The 22,585-nt window shown below is 42.5% G+C and overlaps 1 protein-coding gene across 3 annotated transcripts in view; it reads right to left on the bottom strand.

Annotated features, from left to right (window-relative positions):
* Positions 1–22,338, bottom strand: part of LOC148015708 (2-oxoglutarate (2OG) and Fe(II)-dependent oxygenase superfamily protein) — a 59,455-nt gene extending 37,117 nt beyond the window's left edge. Inside the window, exons 1-6 of one of the 3 annotated variants that reach the window (XM_087665862.1) lie at positions 21,929–22,338; positions 21,676–21,849; positions 7,020–7,112; positions 6,870–6,938; positions 6,567–6,773; positions 6,316–6,441 (exon numbers count right to left, since the gene is read on the bottom strand). In XM_087665862.1, coding sequence (XP_087521988.1) covers positions 6,316–6,441; positions 6,567–6,773; positions 6,870–6,938; positions 7,020–7,112; positions 21,676–21,849; positions 21,929–22,216 — 957 coding nt within the window. In that variant the 5' untranslated portion in view covers positions 22,217–22,338. The remainder of the gene's footprint in view (positions 1–6,315; positions 6,442–6,566; positions 6,774–6,869; positions 6,939–7,019; positions 7,113–21,675; positions 21,850–21,928) is intronic. The other 2 variants (XM_087665863.1, XM_087665864.1) reach the window with 2 other exon arrangements.
* Positions 22,339–22,585: the final 247 nt, after the last annotated feature.

Genomic DNA, 22,585 nt, shown 5'->3' with positions numbered 1-22,585 from the left:
ACTGCGTGTCTCCACCCCGACGATGCGACCTGCTGTCCACCTGTGACAATCAAATCATCAACATATAATACAAACAGCACACAACCATCCTCGAAAGTGTGAACATACAGCTGCGGATCGGCCTTGGACCGCCGATATCCCAACTGAGATTGGAGGAACGAATCAATCTTCTCGTCCCAAGCTCGCGGGGCCTGCTTGAGACCATACAGGGCCTTCTTCAACCTGTAGACTTTCCCGTTCTTGGAGATCCAGGGGAGAGTTTGGCTCCTTCTACAGTTCCACTGGAGCCTGTGCCGTTTGATTATGATTCTGTTTCTGACACAGAGTCTACTATTCCACCGGATCCTTCTGAGGAGTTACCACCGGTGGACATTCCAGAGTCTTCTACTGATAGAGAACGACGAGGGAAGGTTCGGCCTCCTCCTCGCTGGGCCCGTGACACACTCCGTGATTCAGGGATCGAGGGGGTTCCTGAGGAGTGGGGACCGCAGGATGGTCCGCGGCGGTCACGGAGGCACCAGGCGCATTCTTCGGAGCTTGTGTGCTCCAATTATTGTTTGATGTCCCGAGTTATGCAGGATCGAGAGCCCACCTCCGTGAAGGAGGCTTTACAGTCCGCCCCATGGAAGAAAGCTATGGAAGCTGAGTTGGAGGCTATTGAGAGGAATGGCACTTGGTCACTTGTGCCACGCCCCCCGAAGAAGAAGGTGATTGGAGTCAAGTGGGTCTTCAAGACCAAATATCTCAGTGATGGTACTTTGGATAAGCACAAGGCTCGCCTTGTTGCTAAGGGTTTTGCCCAACGCCCAGGGATTGACTGTCATGACACCTTTGCCCCTACAGCTCGTATGGCAACCATTAGAGCTGTTCTTGCTTTGGCTGGCCATAGGAGATGGCCTGTTTATCAGCTGGATGTGAAGTCGGCCTTCCTGAATGGTGATTTGAAGGAGGAGATCTACGTTGAGCAGCCTCCTGGCTTTGGTTCTTCGGACGGGAAAGTCTACAGGTTGAAGAAGGCCCTGTATGGTCTCAAGCAGGCCCCGCGAGCTTGGAACGAGAAGATTGATTCGTTCCTCCAATCTCAGTTGGGATATCGGCGGTCCAAGGCCGATCCGCAGCTGTATGTTCACACTTCCGAGGATGGTTGTGTGCTGTTTGTATTATATGTTGATGATTTGATTGTCACAGGTGATGATGCACAGCAGGTCCAGGAGACAAAGTCAGCTTTACATCGGACGTTCGAGATGACGGATTTGGGGCTACTCCATTTCTTTTTAGGACATGAGATTTTTCAGTCTCAGAGGGGGATCTTTCTCTCCCAACAGAGATATGTACAGGAGCTCTTGGTGTCTTTTGAGATGGAAGATTGTCGGGCCCTCTCTACTCCTATGGATCCGAACTGGAAGGCCACTTCCCACTCAGCTTCTCCTTTGGCGGATGCTTCCCGCTATCGACAGTTGATAGGGTCTTTGATTTGGCTTCTCAACACGAGGGTTGATCTATGTTTTGCTGTTGGGCTCTTGGCAGGGTTCATGAGTGAACCTAAGACGGTACATTGGCAGGCTGCTCAGAGGATACTTCGGTATCTGAGGGGGACGTCTGATTTGGGGATTCATTACCCCGCAGGGACAGATGGGTCAGATCTTGTACTTGCAGGTTGGAGCGACTCGGATTGGGCCGGTGACGTGGACCACAGGCGGTCTACCACAGGTTACTGCTTTACTTTGGGTGCAGGTGTTATTTCATGGAGTAGCAAGAAGCAGCCCACGGTAGCCCTTTCGTCTACTGAGGCGGAGTATCGGGCTGCGTCCTCCACCACATGCGAGGTTGTGTGGCTTCGGAGACTGTTGAAGGAGCTTGGGTGCCCCCAGACTCGTCCTACATTGCTGCGATGTGACAATGAGAGTTGCATTGCCTTGGCGAGGAATCCTGTTTTTCATGCCCGGACGAAGCACATTGAGATCCAGTACCACTTCATCCGAGAAAAGCTTTTGGATGAGACCATCACTGTGGAGTATTGCAAGACGGAGAATAATCTTGCGGATTTGTTTACGAAGGCGCTTCCTCAGGCTCTACTTCGGCAACATTCCAGATCCCTCAGGCTTCTGCCCTGTCCAGGCTCTGAGAGGGGGTGTCAGAGATCATAGCCTGGTTTCAGGCAGGCAGCAGCTGCACAGTCCAGCTGCACAGTCGGACTGTGCAGTCGGACTGTGCAGTCGGACTGCCACGTGGCAGTCCGACTGCCTGCAGCTGATTTTTATCAGGCTGCGCCCTATTTTGGCGCCCCATTCTAGGCAGATTTTCGCCTATTTATTGCTGACGTTTTCAGCAGTCTGGTATTCATTCTCTGTCGCAGATTACAGACCGGTGCCGTGCAGATCTCTGTCTCTGTTCGCAGATTTCAGACAGCAGACAGTGCAGACTGCAGCAGACTTCGAGGTGGACAGCAGGTCGCATCGTCGGGGTGGAGACACGCAGTCCAGCACACTGCGCCCGTGTATATCTTTGTATTCAGCATTCTTTATACAGCAGATCTTCAGTGTACACTGTCTCTTTCTCTCCCTTCTCTCTCTGCGTTCTCTCACTCTCAGTCCTACGCTTCCGCACCGCTGCACTCTGACAAAAGAATCACTGAGCAAAGACACCTCTTATGACAATAACATATACTAATTGTACCTTTGCAAAGAAGCAATAATCTCACACAATTGAGCAACACTCTCATACTTGTGTGGCGTATACCTCTTGCTTGTTCCTACAAAACCTCTAGTAAAAGCTCAAAAACCAATTGGTAACACATTAACAATATTAGTTGAAAACAAAACCAAGCATGAATCCACATACCACACACAAATGCTTTGACAAGCACTATGCTCCACTAAATGCCTTAATTACCCTTAATGGCTCTTTACAAGACTTACGCTCATGGCCGGCCCAAAGGACCCATGCTACTTTACAAGACTCATACTATTGGCTATACAAGGGATCCATTCAACTTTACAAAAGTAACACCCATGGCCATCCCAAAGGATCCACAATTGATGAAACATCATGAGCATCAAAAAGCATTCAATGTAAACAAAAAAACACTCAATGCAACCAAACATGCACCCAAAATACACCAACTTGTAGTATTCTTACATGTTTCTCTTAATGATTTACTTCACTCCATGTATGGCCATCCCATAGGACCCACAGCTAATGGTAATTGTAAACCATGGACAAATGAAATACTCCATGCATGTAAACACATATGGCTGAGATAAGATTTAAGCGTTTGCGCCTAAGCAATCATGGAGACCCCCGCCTCCTGATGCCCCAAGAAAGTTGGTGACATCTTGGTGACAGAACCATGAAACCGGTCTTTACAGAACCCAAACGGCAATAATCATAAACTTAATTTACAAAACACTTAACCTTAATCATGCAATCAGCAATAAAACAATTAACGCATTAATCCAAGGGAGCTACAATGCTCCTATTTAGAAAGACGAAATAAGGATTGCCCCCAAAGCTTGGCACTCCTTGCAACATTTCTTTAAGATTACTAGAGTCAATCAAACTCAGTGCACAGAACTTGATTTTTGCTCTAAAACCTTACGTCTCAGCCACTAGCTAAATCTAACCAACATCTTGTTCTTGTACCTAATCTTTACAAACCAATCAAGCCCTTCACTAAGCCACAAGTTGCTCTGACCAACTGAGACAAACAAACATTGACCCGTCTAACTTGACAACTTCAATTTCCACAAAATCTCTTCAAAAAGCACTTGCACACACACGAACACTGTTGCCTGCATCAAAATGACCAATTTGCCTTGACAACTTCAATTTCCACACAATCTCTTCAAACAACACTTGCAAGTACACCAAGATTGCTGCCCACAACAAACTCTCTGCCGTTTGGAGAGAGAGAGTGTTGCACAAAGCCAACACGCAATCCTGAATAGCAAGCCTATACTGAATAGAGAAGCTTCAAGCTATCACTAGTGCCAAACACTGAACTCTTTCCAATCACGTTCTTTGCATGCAAAAGAGAGAATACAACCAGTCCTTTGCCACAAAATTGTGCCAAACTAGAAAAAGCACATAGACACAATCCAAGGCAACTATCAACAATAACACCTATGTGCATTGAGAAAAGAGAGAGCTGCACACAGCTTGCATGCAACCCTGGACAGCAAGTCTACGCTGTCCCAAAGCAGCCCACAGCTATTAGTAGCACAACACGACCTCTTCCAGCTTTGCACACTATTATTCAGCCTTGAGCACACTTGAAGGAGATGAGAAAACAGCTTGCCTTTGCATGCACGGTTGCAGGGAAGAGAGAGAACAGTGCCACTATGCTGCAAAAATAATCACAACCCCTCCTTACATCCCATGGCTGCCACAAAAATTACCTCCCTCTGCCCAAACCTAGCACACCCTACTAGGCAAATTTAATATTTCAACTAAAACTTTGGCACCAAGGTTAAAAAAGCCCCAAGTATTTAAATGTTCATTTTGCACTTGCACATTAAACAATTAATTAATTTCTAGCTCTCAACTCTTGAACCCCTACCACTAAGGTGTAAGTGCACAGCAGAAAGGAATGACTGAAAACTAAATGATGCAAGGCTACAACAGTCAGCCCCAACATGCAGCTTGGGGCGTCAGTGTGGGTGCAAGATGAAGGCAGGAGGACGAGAAAAAATAATGTGGAGGGCTAGCTGAAAATGACTGGATGAGGCAATGAGGAGAGGACTGGCTGAAAACGACTGAATGAGACAATAAATAGGCCCGACCTGCATTCAATTGAAATGATGGAATGAGACAATGAATAGGCTGTCACCATCTGAACTGGCTAACCTGCATTTAATGCAAGTCAGACCAGTCTTTAGCTGTGGCATAAATGCCTACTTAGACCAAAGAGAAACAGGCTGCTAGGACAAAGACAGGTGTGGACCTCCACCTAAGGTGTCTCGAACAAATGAAATTACAGAAAAGGACTCTGTCAAAGCTCCTAATGTCCTCGTCTAACTTAGATTGAGGCTCACAAGAAGGAGATGACCATACATGACACATGTGACTATTAATATAATGACCTGCGCATGTCTTGTACAACTTGTGCGATGTCTTGCTTGCCTAGAGAGCTAGGAATTAATCAAATCTTAATTCTAAGCTTGGAAAAACACAATCCTAGTGACATTCAAACTGGTTATAACAGCATCTAGACTAGTGAACAAGTGCTCATCAGCCAACGCTATGGTGGCTCATTCTCAACGTCCAACAATCCAAGGGTGTAAAATCCAATATCCTCAGAGGCATGGCTAGCATTCCTCGAAAACCCTCCTAAAGGAGAAGCTTCTAAGTTCGTACACTTGGTATGAGGCCTCTGACCAGCAGCTTGCCCAACAAGACCTAGCTTTGATACTCCAGAACAAGAAGAACATCCCTCAATCTGTGTTTGATAATGTTCTGCCACACTCCAAGAATCTTTTGACCGTACAAACCAGACCACAAAAAAATCCCCAACTAGGCAGCAAACCTGACCTGTACAAACTGCTGAGAAGCACCAGCAAGAAGCAATTCACCAGGCTGTTGCTAGCAAAACCCGGTTGATCACCAAAGCCCTACCTGCTAGTGAGACCAAGTGTGTCCCATATGTCAATTTCCACCGGTAGCATCAATAGCTGATGTAAATACTGAGCAATAGTGACTGAGTCCCACCTGGAAGCCAAGGTATCCAATTATCTACATTCTGTTCAGCAATCAGAAGGCAAGGTGTACTTCCCAGTCTGTAGGTCTGTGAGAAAACCTACTCACTTGGGCCAATCGATTCTCACCCTAGCCCCCATGCAAAAGCACTCTCTCCGACATCACAATGTCCTCTACACACAGGGCTGTGTCATCTGTGAACTGGGAGTTCAACTCTGTCTCAGTACTCACCCAAAGCCTAAGACCTCTCAGCCCTGTGGCTCTGAATTGCAATAACTAAGGCATTGACTCTGCAAAGAGTAAGAAGTTGTAGGAAGTCAAGCAGCCACCCTGGCTACTAACCTCTCTAGGCAAAGCACCTCCCCCTTCTACCCATCAATGATCACACTGCTGTTATTAGTCCATATAAAAGTGGAATAAAAGCACAGAATGCCACAAGGGCTTCAAGAATTACAAGTTCAGCGCATTACATGAGAAAGTCTAACTCTTCATGGTTGCCAGACTGCCAACTATTTGCAGTTACCAACCACAAAAGTTTTAGACAGCACCACAAATGAGATAATATTCCTCTTTATATCCACGAGCAATAGGAAACAAAACAAATTTTGAAGGATAACTCACCGTTGATGAGACCCTCCATAAGCTTCTACCAGCTTGGGCAGCAGATTGAACTGCAGACAGAGTCCTCTTGCTCACAACCACCTCATGCATCCCAGCCATGCAAACGCCTCCAGTAAGCCATTCAATCTAGCACAAATTCACCATTAACCGCACGTTCAACATTTATCCAATGAAACACAAAAATCTTAATTATGAGGTGAAGTTTAATATCAAGAGGTCCAAATACTCAGCAAAAACTCATCGAAATTAACCTGCTTGCCAGCTTGAATGAGAAGGCAACCAGGAGGCACACTGACTTCCAGTTTCTGCCCATTTTTTGTCCAGATGAAAAGGCCCGGAAACCTGCATCGACCATGAATAGTAAGGAAGTTAAGGTCATAGTGATAACCAGCAAGAATTGTCCCCTCTTCTCCATCCTTCTTAAGGTCACTGCCTGTAGGAGCAAGTAAATGTGGTCCCTGCAGATTCAAATAGCACAACTTCAGAAACAATAAGAGCACCTCTTGATCCTTTTAGACCAGCAAATTATAGAACCCAGAAAAGAAAAATGCTACCTGAAACATTAATGAGGTAAATGCATCTGATTTGAGCCCAAAACCTATAGCTGCCATCTCTGCAACAACCTGGCCCAGACAATAACAAATTAGAAAGCATATCCCAGGGCCACAGTCAAGTTCTTAACAAAGTAAAGCTTGCAGGACAACCTCCACGGCTGCTATCATCTTTGAACCCCATCCATTCATTATGTCAACCCACCCGGGAAAACCCTCAGGCACAACTGGCTCGGCATTCAGTTCCTGTGTGCAAAATTAGAACAACATGAAACATCAATAGGTATACATTCTAATCAGGTTAGATTCTTGATATCAAGAAGAGGGTTGCTTTAATACAGACCCTGATTACAGCTGGTTTTGGCAGTCTTGCTATTGTTGAGCAAAGCAACTCAAGAATCGAAAAGGAAACAATCAAAGGTATCCAGGAAATAAGATAAATTCCTTTTTGCAATGCTATGACAAAGGCCTCACGGTCCAAGTAAGGGCATGTCAAGAAGGAAAAGGAACTTCAAAGCAGTTCCAATATATGCATTTGTCACAAAGATGACTGTCATGGCCCAAGAATGGCATCATCACACAAGGGATTAAAAAGGATCTGGCAACGAGGGTTCAAAAATGATTGTGGCACTACCCATCCACATGGCATGCATCATGTGTGTAAGGAGCATTGAGAGGCATTACAACGCTTGGAGTTGCCTCAAATACTACGAGGAGAAGAGCACTAGGTAGCCAGATACAAATAAGAAACCCTCTCTGCAATGAAATGGCAAAGGCAAGGGCATGTCAGGAAGGAGTTAATAGGAAAAGTGACAGAAAATTGACAGCTACATTGAAAATATTTCTTGAGGCAACTATACAAGCTGCTATCTCAAATCTCGGAACTAGTGCTATGATACATTAAATTATTCTATTTTGGTGCATTCTTTCTGAAGAAGGTAAGATGTTTCTTGCAGCTCCTTGTTTCTTCTTCTGTTTTTGCTCTTCTTCTTTTTCTTCCAGCCCTCTAAAAACAGAGATGGACATTGCTCCAAAGTCCACATGATTTAGCAGATGATAAACAATCACAAATTTTGAACAGCAAACAAAGTGTGGGATCCAAATCTCAGCTTCTTCATTCTACTATTTCTGAATTGGACAAATTTAGAACAGCAAACAAAGTGCGGGATCCAAATCTTAGCTTCTTCATTCTACTATTCCTGAATTGGACAAGGTCTAAACTAAAAGAAGAACTAATATAGATCAGAGAGAACAGTAGCTTGAACTGTTAACATGTGTTAGATATCAATTAGCAAAGTGACTATTGCTGAACCACCAGAATCAACGCTTGCATTAACACTTAATTATCATGCATTAACGCTCCTTAAAAAGAGCCCCAAAAAGCCTTATTTATGTTACAATGATTTGTTTGTGCACAGTAGGACAAATGCCCCAAAACCCCCTATAAAAGGACATGAGCATCCCAAACACTTTCTTCTAACTCTCAGATCATTCTCTCACATTCATTCTTAAAGATCACTCCTCATCTCCATCATGGCATCAGCTTTCCTCTCCCCTAATGTCTCGTGGATGTTGTCCTTGTCTAAAGCTGCCACCTGCCTTGGAGTCACCTAGGGCTCCCGCCTACACTACTGGGGCTGCCATCTAGTACACGACCTGCCACCCATCTGCATTTTCAAGTTTGGTGGTTGTCCATCTGCTGCTGCAATCACCATCTCTCTGCAGGGAGCTGCCTGCGTTTTTGTTATTTCTCCTATTGTTACACTCTTTCCCACATCATTCTCACAAATTCATTCCCAAAGATCACTCCTCTTATCAGCTTTCCTCTCCCTTGACATTTGATGGATGTTGTCAATATCTAGAACTGCTGCTTGCCTTGAAGTCACTTGGAGCTCCCATCCACACTGCCAGAGCTACCACCCAGCCGCCACACAATACACAAGACCTGCTGCCCATCTGCGTTTTCAGGTTGTACCCCTTCTAGAGGCTGTCACCCACCAGCTGCTGCAGTCACCATCTCTCCAAGGTGCTGCCTTCTTCCTTTTCACTGTTTATCCTCCTGTTCACTGCCACCCACCCCACAAGGAGGTGCTATATGCTTGTTTTTTTGTTTTTAAACTGCTGCTGCCCCTAAAGGTTACTTCATCACATCAAATACACAAGACCGTGTTTTGCTCCCTTCACTACTGTCCACATCTATCAAATGTTCTTCTTTGACATCCCCCTACTCAAAGGACTGTGTTTCATGTTGAGCTAAAAATGCATTAGCTTTACTTAAACAGCCCCAAAACTTGCTTAATTAATGAAGAAACCCGGTTTATTTAAAAAAAACGTGATCCTAGAGAGTTTCTATGTCCCATAAGCACAAACCCACTTGGGAGGGCCCAAACTTTCTATAAATATGTATGCTACCCTCCATTCAGCTCACAATCTCGTTTTTGCAAATTCCAAGTGTTTCAGCTTGCTGCCCACACCCCATTCGCGGAGGACATCTCAGCCGAAGCTGTCCATTGCTGTCTACATTAGTTGGCACCTGATTTCCAGCCCTCTTCTCGCAGTTTGGAGCTGATCCCAACCAAACAACTACTATTCCTGCACAAACCTGCTGCCGTACTACCTACCATGTCATCTACAGCCTGCATTTGGCAGTTGTCTCTCTCCTCCAGCTGTTACCCAACTTCTGCAGGCTGTCACCAAGCTGCCCAACCTGCGTTTGGCAGTTTTCTCCTGCAAGCTGCTTTGCCTGCGTTTTTAGTCTTTCTCTCTCCTGCAAGCTGTCATGCCTACCTTTTTAGTCTCTCTCTCTCTCCTACAGCCTATGTGTGACATTAATGTGACATTAAAAGTGATATTTAATGTAACGTTAAGGTCACAAATATTGAATGTGACATTAAAGTGGCATTTAATGTGACATTAAGGTAAATCTAGGGGAACACGCACGAGGATGACCGTCCGGGCTCTTGGGCGCCCGAACGGGGTTAAGGGAAGCCTAGAAAGTAAGAGAGTCCAAGAATAGTAGGACTCACCTAAAGTGGACGGCTGGCAGAGAAAACAGAAAGAGAGTTGCCAGCACTTATCTAGGTGAGGTTGGGAGGAAAAACGAATCACTCGTGCTCACAGATTAGGATTGTTTTTCTTCTGGTTTTCGTCGTCATCTTTCATTGGTATCAAAGCCGACAGGTAGTGTCGTGTGGATTTGTGGAGTTCTTCATCAATGGTCTCGTGGTTCGTTTCAGTCGACGAGTTGCCCGCCAGGATGCCAGTTGCGTGAGGCTCGCCCGCCAGCGTTTCAGTCGACGAGTTGCCCGCCAGGATGCCAGTCGCGTGAGGCTCGCCCGCCAGCGTTTCAGTCGACAAGTTGCCCGCCAGGATGCCAGTCGCGTGAGGCTCACCCGCCATTCATTAATCGACAAAAACCATTTCAAAGAAGTTATATGTGGTGTGCCACGTCACGTAAGTAACATTTTGTGAAACGACTGGCGTGAGGCGAAAAGGGGATTCGTCTCAGGTCAACGCCTAAAGAACGACCTAGCGTGAGACAAAAAAGATACCGTTTCTAGTCAACGCCTGCAGAACGACCCAGTGTGAGACAAAAAAGACTCCGTTTCTGGTCAACGAAAGGCGCAATGTCCAAGGCGTCAGCTGCGTCAGCTGTGAGGCGAGATATGAAGAAGCTGCGCAACAAAACATAAAGACGACTGTTGTAGTTGTGAGGATAAGTACCAGCATTTGAATCGCCACCGACGGACTGAAATCAGCCAGATTTGTCACATATAAAAGACATATTGGTGGTCCAAGTAACTGGTCTAGTCCGGAAAATAAGGATTGTTCCTCACTCTTCGGACTTACTAATAAATCCAGCAGCAACTGCCTTGCCATTAAAACCAGGGAAGTACTTTATTTTGTATGCAAATTTCTTATCTTTGCTTTCCAATTCCAATGTATTAATGGCAGAAAAAGGGAAAGAGAGAGTAATGGAAGGTTCTAGTTCTGGGGACCACCCTATGGTAGATCCCCAGGAACCAGTCATGCAAGAAGAACAGTGGGAAGAATTTTTTGCTACACGAGAGCAATTTGATGATCTTACTGCTCGTGTGCAAGCTCAAGGGGTTTAAATGGAATTTTTAACCCAAACACTCACTGAAATAAAATCTCAATTAACTTTATTGTTAGAAAGAGATAAAAATAAGATAGAAACCTCGAATGTCCCATCTTCATCGAAAGATTTAGATGTGACTATGCGAGATCCTAAGGAACCCCAACCCCACCATAAATTGAGAGATAATCCAGTTCTAAAGGATATGAAACCACCTCAATTTCACGGGGAGGAAAAAGATAGGAATAAAGATACAATCTTTAATTTCCTCCAAAAATGGGAAGATTTACATAAACTTAAAAATACCCCACCACATCTCCAAGCACTGGAGGCTATTTTAACTTTGGGGCCCAAAGCATATAAGTGGTGGCGAACTTTAAAGGAGACAAATCAAATACCTGAAACTTGGGCTCAATTTTAATCCGTCTTTTTGAAAGAATTCCTTCTTGAAAATGAAATGGAAAGAAATTGGGAAGATTGGGATTATGTCAGACAAAAGGGAAGACCCCTGCTGACATATCTGGAGGAATATCGTGAGATAATCCTCAAATTGGAAGGAATAGATGAATTCCAAAAAACAAGAGGATTCATTAGGGGACTAGACAAAGCCTGTAAAAAAAGTAAAAAGGAGTTCACCTAAGACGCTGGAAGAGGCAATTAAATTTGCATTAATTCATGAAGATAGTATGCGTCCAGGTACACTCACTAGTCTCACTGATACGGAGCCCAAGTCTAAGGAATTGGAAACCTCAAAATTTATGGGCAAATTTAAAAGGAAAATGCCATTCTTTAAGGGTAAAAAGCAACCTTTTGAAAAGAAACCATATGTGAGGCCAAAGTTAAGTCCTGATGACTTTGATAAGGCCAAAAAAGAAAAGTTGTGTTTCAATTGCCTATCCCCTAACCATGCTGCTTGGAATTGCCCTCAAAAGAAAAAAGGGGAAGACAAAGGAAAGGATAAGGACAAGGGCAAGGGAAAAGAAAAACAAATCCATGTAGTGCAGACCTTAGAATTAAAGGGGCATGAAAAGTACAAATCTTTAGAGGTCTTGCACATGGATGTACAACCTAAGTGTTGTATGTCAACTTCTATGTGGCAACCTACTTTTGGGCCACATGATTTACTTAGAGTACATGGATTGATAGCCGGAAAGAGGGTTAGAGTCATGATTGATGACTCTGCTACACATAATTTTATTAATTATGCACTTGTCAAAAAATTGAAACTTCCCCAACAAAAGAGTGGGCATCAATATGTTGTTCGTATGATGCAAGGCCAAGACAATAAAATATAGGATACAATGGTATCCAATTTGGAAATTGAGATTCAAGGATATAAAGATAAACTTGATTTCCAAATTATGAACATGGAAAGAGCTAATATTGCTCTAGGGAGGGAGTGGCTATGGGGATTGGAACCATCCTTAAAACGTAGTTATCACCATAATACACTGGAATTTGAAAGGGATGGTAAGACTTTTGTCATTCAAGGTGAACATAAAGTATCTGATAATCCTTTGATGTGTTCTACTGAAGTTCAGAAGCTGATAAAGAAGGAAGTTTGTGAGGTATATATGTTATGGTCTCTTCCTGTACAGAACACTTTTACTTTCTGTAATATAAAGCAACAATTTTCTTATGCTTGTGAGTTGAATGTTAATAATGAATTAAGTAGTTTGTTAGATGATTTTAAAGATGTGTTTCCTTCTGATTTACCAAGTGGCCTTCCACCAGATAGGGGTGATATAAATCACCCAATTGATATAAATAAGGATACACACCCTATTTCTAAACCACCGTATAGTTTAAGTGAAACGTAGCACCAAGAAGTTGAAAGACAAATTAAGGATTACCTTGATAAAGGGTTTATTCAACCCAATAATTCACCTTGGGCTTCACCAATTTTATTGGTAAAGAAAAAAGATGGTTCTATGCGACTTTGTGTTGACTATAGAGCACTTAATAAAATAACAGTGAAGAATAAATTTCCTATGCCCAGAATGGAAGACCTTTTTGATCAATTACAAGGGGCAAAATTCTTCACAGAGATAGATTTAAGATCAGGTTATCACCAAGTAAGAATTAAGGCACAAGATGTTCCTAAGACAGCATTTCGTACTAGATACGGGCATTATGATTTTTTAGTGATGCCTTTTGGCCTCACTAATGCACCAGCTACCTTTATGAAGCTGATGAATAGTGTTTTACGGCCCTATCTAGGACATTTTGTCGTAGTCTTCTTGGATGATATCTTGATCTTTAGTAAATCAAGAGAAGAACATTTGGAACACTTACAATTAGTATTCCAACTATTAAGAACACATTCCCTTTATGTGAAGAAAACTAAATGTGAATTCTTTGCACAAGAGGTCAAATATTTGGGGCATATTATCTCGAAAGAGGGAATCAACATGGATCCACAAAAAGTAAGGGCAATTCTTGAATGGCCACCTCCAAGGAACCTGAAAGAGCTGCAGATCTTCCTAGGTTTATCTGGATTTTATCGTAGATTCATTCGAGATTATGCCAAAATAGCTGTTCCAATGACAGACCAACTTAAAGGGAAAGGAAAAAGTTTTAATTGGGAAACAGACCAAAATGAAAGTTTTCAAAAACTTAAGGTAGCTATTGCTACAGCTCCAGTATTATTAATTGGGGATCCCAATAAACCGTTTGTGGTTGAAGCTGATGCCAGTGGTAAGGCGATAGGCGCGGTCTTATTACAAGAAGGTCGACCAGTTGCTTTTGAAAGCAAGAAATTAGACCGTGCAAAACAGAATTATTCTGTTTATGAGAGGGAGCTGTATGCAATAGTACATGCAATGAAGAAATGGAGACACTATCTGTACGGTGCCAAACTTTTGATTTTATCGGATCATGAAAGCATTAAGTGACTTAATGATCAACCGGATTTACATGGGCGTAAAGCCAAATGGGCCGAACTCCTCCAAGAGTTCGACTATGAGATAAGATATAGAAAAGGAAAGTATAATATAGTAGCTGATACACTCAGCAGAATACCCATCATTAATGAATTGAGTTTTACTCAGTTCACTTCCAACTTACTTGAATCTTTAAAAGAGAAATGCCAGGTTGATCCGGCATATTCCAACATATGGGAAGCAATAAAAAATGGGGATCCAAATGAAAGTGCTTCTACTGAGAAAGGAATATCTGACGATGTTCAACAAGGAAATGGAGCATCAAGGGTTGCTCAAACTAGATTCAAGTGGAAGAATTTTACCATTGATAATGGTTATTTACTCTACAAGGGTAGGATATGTGTCCCGAAAGATACAGAAATAAGGCGCCAGATACTCTTTGAGTGTCATGATACCCCTAGCGCAGGACATCCAGGAGTTAATAAGACTTATAGTCTTATTAAAAGGCAGTTCTATTGGCCTGGAATGAATAAGGACGTCCTTGACTATGTGGTCAAATGTAATAAATGCCAGGTTAATAAAGCTGAAAGATTGAAAATGGGAGGACTTCTCCATCCACTAGAAATTCCTTCGAGAAAATGGGAGAGTATCTCCATGGACTTTATTGTTGCTTTACCTAGAACACAGAGGGGGCACGACTCTGTGTGGGTGATTGTAGATAGGTTAACCAAAATGGCTAGGTTCATTCCAACTTCAACTGATGTTAAAACACCAGAATTGGCTAGATTGTTCGTAGAGAACATATACCGATTGTATGGTCTTCCGGCAAATATAGTTTTTGATCAGGATAGAAAATTTGATAGCCAATTTTGACGTGCGGTATTTAGGAAATTGGATACTAAACTTAGCATGAGTACGACGGATCATCCGCAAACGGATGGGCAAACTGAAAGGGTTAACCAAATTCTTGAAGATATGCTTAGGGCATATGTAAGTAAAAGGCAAACTAATTGGGAAGAGTATTTACCGATAGCAGAGTTTGCATATAATAGTGCCAAGCACTCTTCCACTGGATATAGTCCATTTATGTTATTGTATGGGTTTCAGCCCAGAGCTCCTTTTGCAGTAGGACTGCATAAGGAAAAGGTTCAGGCAGCTAAAAACTTTTTGGAGGATATGAATAGTATGTTAAAATTTGCTCAAGAAAATATTAAAAAGGCTCAAAATCGAGCTAGAGCATATGCAGATCCTCACCGAAGAGACATCTCCTTTGAAGAAGGAGAATTGGTCTATCTTAAGGTGCCTGAACAAACTTAAACTATGAAAAAGGGACAATGTCCAAAGCTTTCACCAAGGTATTGTGGTCCTTTCATAATACTTAAAAAGGTGGGAGAATTGGCTTACAAGCTCCAACTACCTGCTAGTAGTAAAATACATCCAGTTTTTCATACAAGTAAATTAAGGAAGAAGCTGGGTGATTTGGATAATTTAATCTTAAATGATGACATTGAGGAGCTATTCAATGACCAATCTAATCCACATAAACCAGAAAGAATATTAAATGTTCGTAATAGACGAACGAGGAATACTATTTATCAAAAATGTTTGGTTAAGTGAAAAGATTGTTCAGAAGAAAGCTCAACATGGGAGTGAGTAAGTACTTTAAAGAAAAGGTTTCCCGATTTACAGTTAGACCTTCCAAGTATCGTTTTCGAGAACGAAACCGATTCTTAAGGGAAAGGAAATGTGACATTAATGTGACATTAAAAGTGATATTTAATGTAACGTTAAGGTCACAAATATTGAATGTGACATTAAAGTGACATTTAATGTGACATTAAGGTAAATCTAGGGGAATACGCACGAAGATGACCGTCCAGGCTCTTGGGCGCCCGAACGGGGTTAAGGGGAGCCTAGAAAGTAAGAGAGTCCAATAGTAGGACTCACCTAAAGTGGACGATTGGCAGAGGAAACGGAAAGAGAGAGTTGCCAGCACTTATCTAGGCGAGGTTGGGAGGAAAAACGAATCACTCGTGCTCACAGATTAGGACTGTTATTCTTCTGGTTTTCGTCGTCATCTTTCACTATGTTTCTAGTCTCTCTCCTCACTGTTGTCTACATCAGATCCAGCTTCTCACTGCTGCGTTTGCTGGTGTTTGACATCCGAAGGCTGCCTTGCTGCGATTCCGGATCCGTTTGGAGTACAACACACTCTCCGGCTCATTACCCCTACCCTAATCCTTGAGATGCAAGAGTTCGTATTTGTTTGCTGCATGGGCATTGTATATTCAGCAGTTATATCACTTCAGTTATTTTCTGTGTTCATTGTCTCTGAGTTACCCTAACCCTAACTGAGTTTTTTTTTAATCAATTTGTGCTTTGTCATGCGATTGTTATTTGTGTTTCTGTGTCTGCGTATTTCTTTACATTGCACTTCCTCCACAGTGCTCACTCCTTCCATAGGTGCTGCCGCCCTTCATCAATTGGGACAATGCGGTCATCTTGAGCCATTCCAACATCATCGCCCCTCGAATCACCTCAGCCCAAACCTAAAGATACAGAGGCCTAGGGTCATTGTATAATCATTGTATTTCATTCAACATTCATTCATTCTCTCAATTTCTAAGTTCATTCACTACTAGTATTTGATTTGTTGTAAAGCTTGTTGTCTCCACTACAAACCCTACCATTACTTTTACGCTCTACTGCAAACCCTACCATTACTTTACAAGTAACAAAGCCATTTGTTTGATGCCTTTGCATGGTATCAAAGCATAGGTGCTCTTTTACCTAAAGATCCTCAATTTTTGTTCACTCCATTATATTGCGACCTTTATTCTTTCTTTCCATCCCACTCTCCCATTCAAGTTTGCCACACCAACATCATGGCTTCTTCCCTTCACATTGCAGCAGCATGGACAGGAGATGCATCTATTGCAGCAAATTAGGTCACTCCACCTCGGATTGTTACCATCGATCACTGCTGCCAACAAGCCATTCTAGTTGACACAAATCATCCTACATCAGCAATTGAAGTTCTATGCTCAAGGCAAATAAGATGCCTACGATATGCAGTAAGCTCTTTCAAGCAAATCAAGACATTGACAATAAGCCCTTCTAGAGATTGCCACAACAAGCAACGGAGGCTTTCCCTACTCATCTTCATGTTCACTAGCTTCCACAACTGTCAGCTTTGCAATCCATTCTATTGACAAACAAAGGTTGTAGAATACCCTCATTTTTAGAGTCCGCTCTCTTGCAAAGCAATGTTTGTTAACTACTAGCTCCACATGAACTGCACATCCGTTCTCCCTTGTATGACATTCAACCACAAACATCGAGGAGATCGTTTGTGATATCCCTCCCTCACATCCATCTTCTACTCAACCTCAAAAGGCTACCTTTGGTGGCTGCCTACTTCTTGTTTCAAACACAACCCCAATCCTAGATACCGTCTTTAGCAATATTGGCAAATACTCGCTCTTTTTTTGATTCCCCAAAGGCCATCACTTATGAGTTTTTGGATTCCCTATCTACTCTGGATCAATGTCAAATGAAACTAGACAACTCAAAAGAGTAGGCAATAGACTAAAAACTGTCAAGATGATACAAGTGACAATTACTACAACAAAACATGGCAAATCTAATGTCATGGCAAGTTATATGACAATGCTAGACAATAAATCCAAGTGGGGATGATGGTGCCAACAACAGGTGACACTTGTAGAGAAGGCCGATAGAAGCAAAACACAATCTATGGGTGATGGCAGCAAGCTAGAAAACAGTCGCCAGTAATAGGAGGTGCCAACTAGTGGACAGTAACCTCAAACTACATGCCAACTGATGGACAGCAACCTCAAACTAAGATATCCGCCAAAAGGGGTGTGGACAGCACAAGAAAAGCACCAATAATTTGCAATAGACTTAGTGGTGGGCAGCCTATCTACTTATAGATGAGTGGATCCTCCCAAATTAGGGTTTCGCTTATGGAACACAGACACTCCTTTTTAATGAAAGTTTGATAATTTATATGTTTTGGGGCTGTTTTAGAGAATTAATCAATTTGTAGCGCATTTTTAGCTCAACAACAAGCCCTATTCTAATATCGTTGCCTAACCTACTATCCCTATCTTGTCACGCTACATAATCAATGCTGTCTCAAAGCTAATCCAGTAGCGCCTCTTTCCCCTCTCAACCTCCAAATGGTTGGGACCGACCTCTACCAACCCCAATCAACCTTCCCCAAGCTTGCATGGGAAAGCTTGCCAAGTGACAATCTTCTACCTGCAATTTTTGGCATTAATTATTTATTTATTAGCACTTAATTTCTGAAAATTAATTAATTATTCACTTGTCCCTACCCAAAAATTGACTTATGTCCATTCATATTTAATGTGCTAACCCCCATTGAATATTGATTTGATCCAAACATTAATTGGCCTAGAACTAGCATTAATTAATTAATTAATGCCTAGTCCCAATGTTGCCACAAGACATTTTAATGGCCCAATTGGTATCCTAAATCCAAACTGACACCAAGCACCCACAAGTACCTATCCAACATAACTTTACATAATTTTTGCCAATGTCACTCATTGTTCACCTAGGGCACTTAAGCCATCACCATGACTTCACTAGCTTACACTTCACATGTGCACAACTTAATGCCAAAGCTAGGCATTAAAAATACACATCTATGTGACATTCAACCACTCCTTGGATACAAGCAAAGAGTATTAATTTCTTGTATTCATGTTGTTCATCTCCTGGTTATGAGCTTCATCAAAGTCTAACGAAGACAGAGATGTGATAGCCTTTCATACATGTGCGTTTCAATTTCTAGCTTGATCAATTATTTCCCAGTTGTGTTCACACTATCTCAAGAAGAGTGCATTTTGTTTTGAACTACATGGCAAGCTGGCAAGTTGGTTTTTTGCGAGTAATCAAGCATTCATGGCACTCGTATCATGTCGAACAACATTTTCACTTTTCCTTACTACAATCGATCAACAAATTTTGGGTGTGCTCAACTATTAATAACTACCACCCATAACCTACCCTTTCATGCTTCAATTGTCCCCACTCTTGTAGTCAGCCTACTATTTCAAAATCTTTTTGCTCATTCCAACACCCTCATGGACACATACCTGTTGAGAAACCACTTCTTCAATTTAAGCACTTCATTTAGGGTTTTGCACCGACAACCCCAAAAACGGCTAGTGTCCTCATTGTGGCCACTTTTCCAATGGACACCCACTCAATGGTGCACCACCTTCGACAACTTATACCTATAAACAAGCCATTGCTTCATATTCTTCAACACCATCCACTTCAATCATTCTTCAACCCTCTTCTTCCATCACTCCAATAGTCTTTTCTTCTCTCCCCTATATCTCCACTGCCCTCACATCCCTTCAGGCAAACATTATGGTTCGTGGTGGGCATCCATCTCTCTCCTCCAACATGGCGACCTCACATCTTGGCATCATACTAGGCTAGCCTACACTCTGCATTTGGCTGCCCACATCTTGGCGTCAATCCTACACAGCTAGCAACTACCTTTATCCATCAAGCATCAGCCTACACTCTACGTTTGGCTACTTGCTAGAGTTTTCCTACAACTAACGGCATCCCTCCATCCTAGCATCAGCATTTTTCATTGTCACTACGAGCTGGTGGCTGCACTTTGCACACTCGTTGTACCCTTCTCCTGGCGATTCCCATCAAACATTTGCATTTTCAACAGTCAAGCCTCAAGCATTTGCATTTGCTGCCTAGGCCATCTCCCCAACATCTGAGGACAACGGTTTACTCCCTCTATAGCTGTCCTCCTCCTACCAAAGATTTACTTTGATAGCCCACTGCCTAAAGAAATGTTTCGCTCCCTTCACTGAGCAAATTCCCCACAAGTGCTACCACTTGAGTCAAACACGATAGTGCAGTCATCTTCTAAGCTTCGGCTCCATTGTATCAACTTTTCTCCTCATACCATGATTCAGTGCATCATCGCCATGTTCTTGTGTTTTTGAGTTTCTCTTTTTTCCTAGTGTTTGCCATACACACTTTGTGTTTCTCCCTGCAAACCCTATTGTCTTTCTAGTCTCTTAGTCATTTTTTTGACAATACCAACATGTAAGGGCTTATTAGTGTAGCCTTGTATTCAACTTTGTTTCTCAAATCATTATAGTTCAATTCATTCATTCTCTGCATTCATCTTGTCTCTCTCTTCCCTTCTCTTGTCTCTCTCTTCCCTTCTCTCTACATGTTCGTCATTATCTTCCATTGCACACTCACAATCTTCTCGACAAGGACTTATAACCAAGAGCTAGAGTTTGGAAGCATTTTTATTGTGGCATATCATTAATGTGATATGGGATATGGTGATGGTTCCTAAGGACTTGTATTTCCCATTATTATTTATTTTATTGCATGGACCCCCCAAGATCTAAGAGAGGATATTAGAAATGCATGTTTCATGGATCTTGGCTATTGATTAGGCTTGTTTTTTGGCACCTTTATGGAAATTTAGGTGACACATTTAGGGCTACCTCATTTGTCTCGAGTCTTACCCTAAGGCCTATATGTACTCCAATCTTCCATTCTTGTTGCTCATTTCTACAACAAGAGTGGAGAATTGTGCTTGGACCTTGAGTGTGTAACTTGGACTTGCTGTTGGCAACCATTCTCCTAGTACACATCTATATTGCCATTGCATTAAGTTCAAAGGATTGTTTCTCCCTTTATCTTGTCTTATCTTTAACTACGTTGTGCATTTAAGAGACTATTGGCTTGATTCAATCTAGATTTTTTTGAATCTCAATCCTAGAAATGTTTTGAGATTAATTGTTTCATTTTCAATTATTGAGATCTATAGGTTATTAAAGGCATTTTCAATAAGGAACTTCTTATGTTTGAAAGGACGGTCAATTATAAAAGGATAGCCTTCATTAGATTTTCTTCTTTGGTTTACTAAATATTGCCAAAAGTTGTTTGCCATCTTATCTTAAATAAGAGACACATGAGAATGTGATCATTGTTTTTTCTTTTTAAATGTGTGAAGTTGCTCTCACCACTTAATACAATGTAGTATGTTGACAATTGGAATTTCACATATTTCAGTTACATCAATGCTCTCTCGCTATAAAATCTTCAAAGCATAAGTCAAAAATAAAGACTAGAATAATCACAAGTACATTTAGTTTCAAGTAATAATTTTTTATTGAATTGGTCTTTGATAGAGAGGGTTTAAGATAGGCCTGCCCAAATGGTTTTTTTTCCCCCTCAAGCTTGAGTTCTTTAGAGCCAAGCTCAATTGAAATTCATTTGAGGATTTGAGGAAGTAGCTTCATAGAGCAGCCTGGCAGAATCTCTCCATTTGTTCACAATCATCAGCCAAGATAGCAAGCTAAACAAGAAGGGTTCCACCCAGGTGTTCACAATGGTCAATTTAGGATGTGATAATATATATGGTAACTTGTAATGGCAGCCGAGCGATGAATTGGCTCAATCACAAAGCTACCTTCCATAGCTAAATCACAACAGACTAAGGTCATGCTGGCAGAAACGGAAGTGCCAAATGCAAGTTTATGGTAGTTCATAAATGGACAAAATTCTGGAGCTTTAGTTCCCACTGCAAGTGCTAGGAGTTATTGTTGATTCCTCCATTCACACAGAAGGATTAGTTGCACTAAAGCCTTTGTGAGGTACAGTTCGGCTACCTTTCTTGTTAATAGGGAAAAGAAAGATGAAATCAAAGCATACACAGCTTGAAACAGATCTATGTTATCTCACAGGGAATCCAAATAAAAAGAGGGTTTTGAACATTACTCACTTTGAATCTTGTTGTAGCCGGACGTGGCCCTATCCTCCACATGTAGCGCCATTTGCGATCTGGTCCAGTCGGTAACGAAGGCCGAGAATCCACTGGAAGCTGCAGTGCCTGTTTCTCCATCTCCTTGTCCAAAGCACTGCGAGGCATCTCTACACCTCCCGGTGTTACACCTACCTGAGTGAGAGAGATACATTACAGAGAGATCAGCTTGAAAGTCATGACGATTTGCAACGTCGTGTCCCTTGAGTAGTACCTGATAGTGCAAAAGGGGGCGTTCTTGCTCTCTCTTAAATTCATCAGAGCTTTCAAAGAAAGACTCCATCATGTCAAGGAACCTGTCGTTGTCTTCCATGTGGCAGCGCGGGTCTCGAACCAGCACCACTCCCGTCTCGCGCAGGCTATGCGACACCCTCTCACACATCTTCTGCACCTCCTCATCACCATCACCGTGGCCTCCTGCAGCGGAAGGGCCATCGCCGGAAGCTTCAAGCCGCCCCCTGTGCCGAAGGTAGGCCTCCAGATCTATAACGGGCAGCTCCATTCTCTCTATTTCTCAGTCTCTTTCCCCCGTGTTCCTAACATATTGCCGCTCTCGTATTTCAAGCTCCCATGACGCGTCTGCCACGTATCATCCGGAAACCATGACCGTCAGAAGGGTGGTTTTAGGAGCGCGCGTATTTTATGGACCTGTTCCCACCACCTTCATGGTTCCCGACGAGTTTCAGCAACCCAAAGAGATTTGCTTTGCGCGCGTATTTTATGGACCTGTTCCCACCACCTCGAGAGGTTCCTAACGAGTTCTCTCGAGCACGGTTGGGAACCCATAGAGATTTGCTTTGCACATGTGATCACATTAATAATATAACTAGGTTGACATGTGCAGCCCGATAAAGGAGTTTGAAGTTCTATA

The sequence above is a fragment of the Lygodium microphyllum genome, chromosome 24, assembly GCF_053477565.2.
Source record: "Lygodium microphyllum isolate KBCC chromosome 24, Lygodium_microphyllum_v1.1.10, whole genome shotgun sequence".
Lineage (NCBI taxonomy): Eukaryota > Viridiplantae > Streptophyta > Polypodiopsida > Schizaeales > Lygodiaceae > Lygodium > Lygodium microphyllum.
This window is presented reverse-complemented; position numbering and strand designations above follow the sequence as displayed.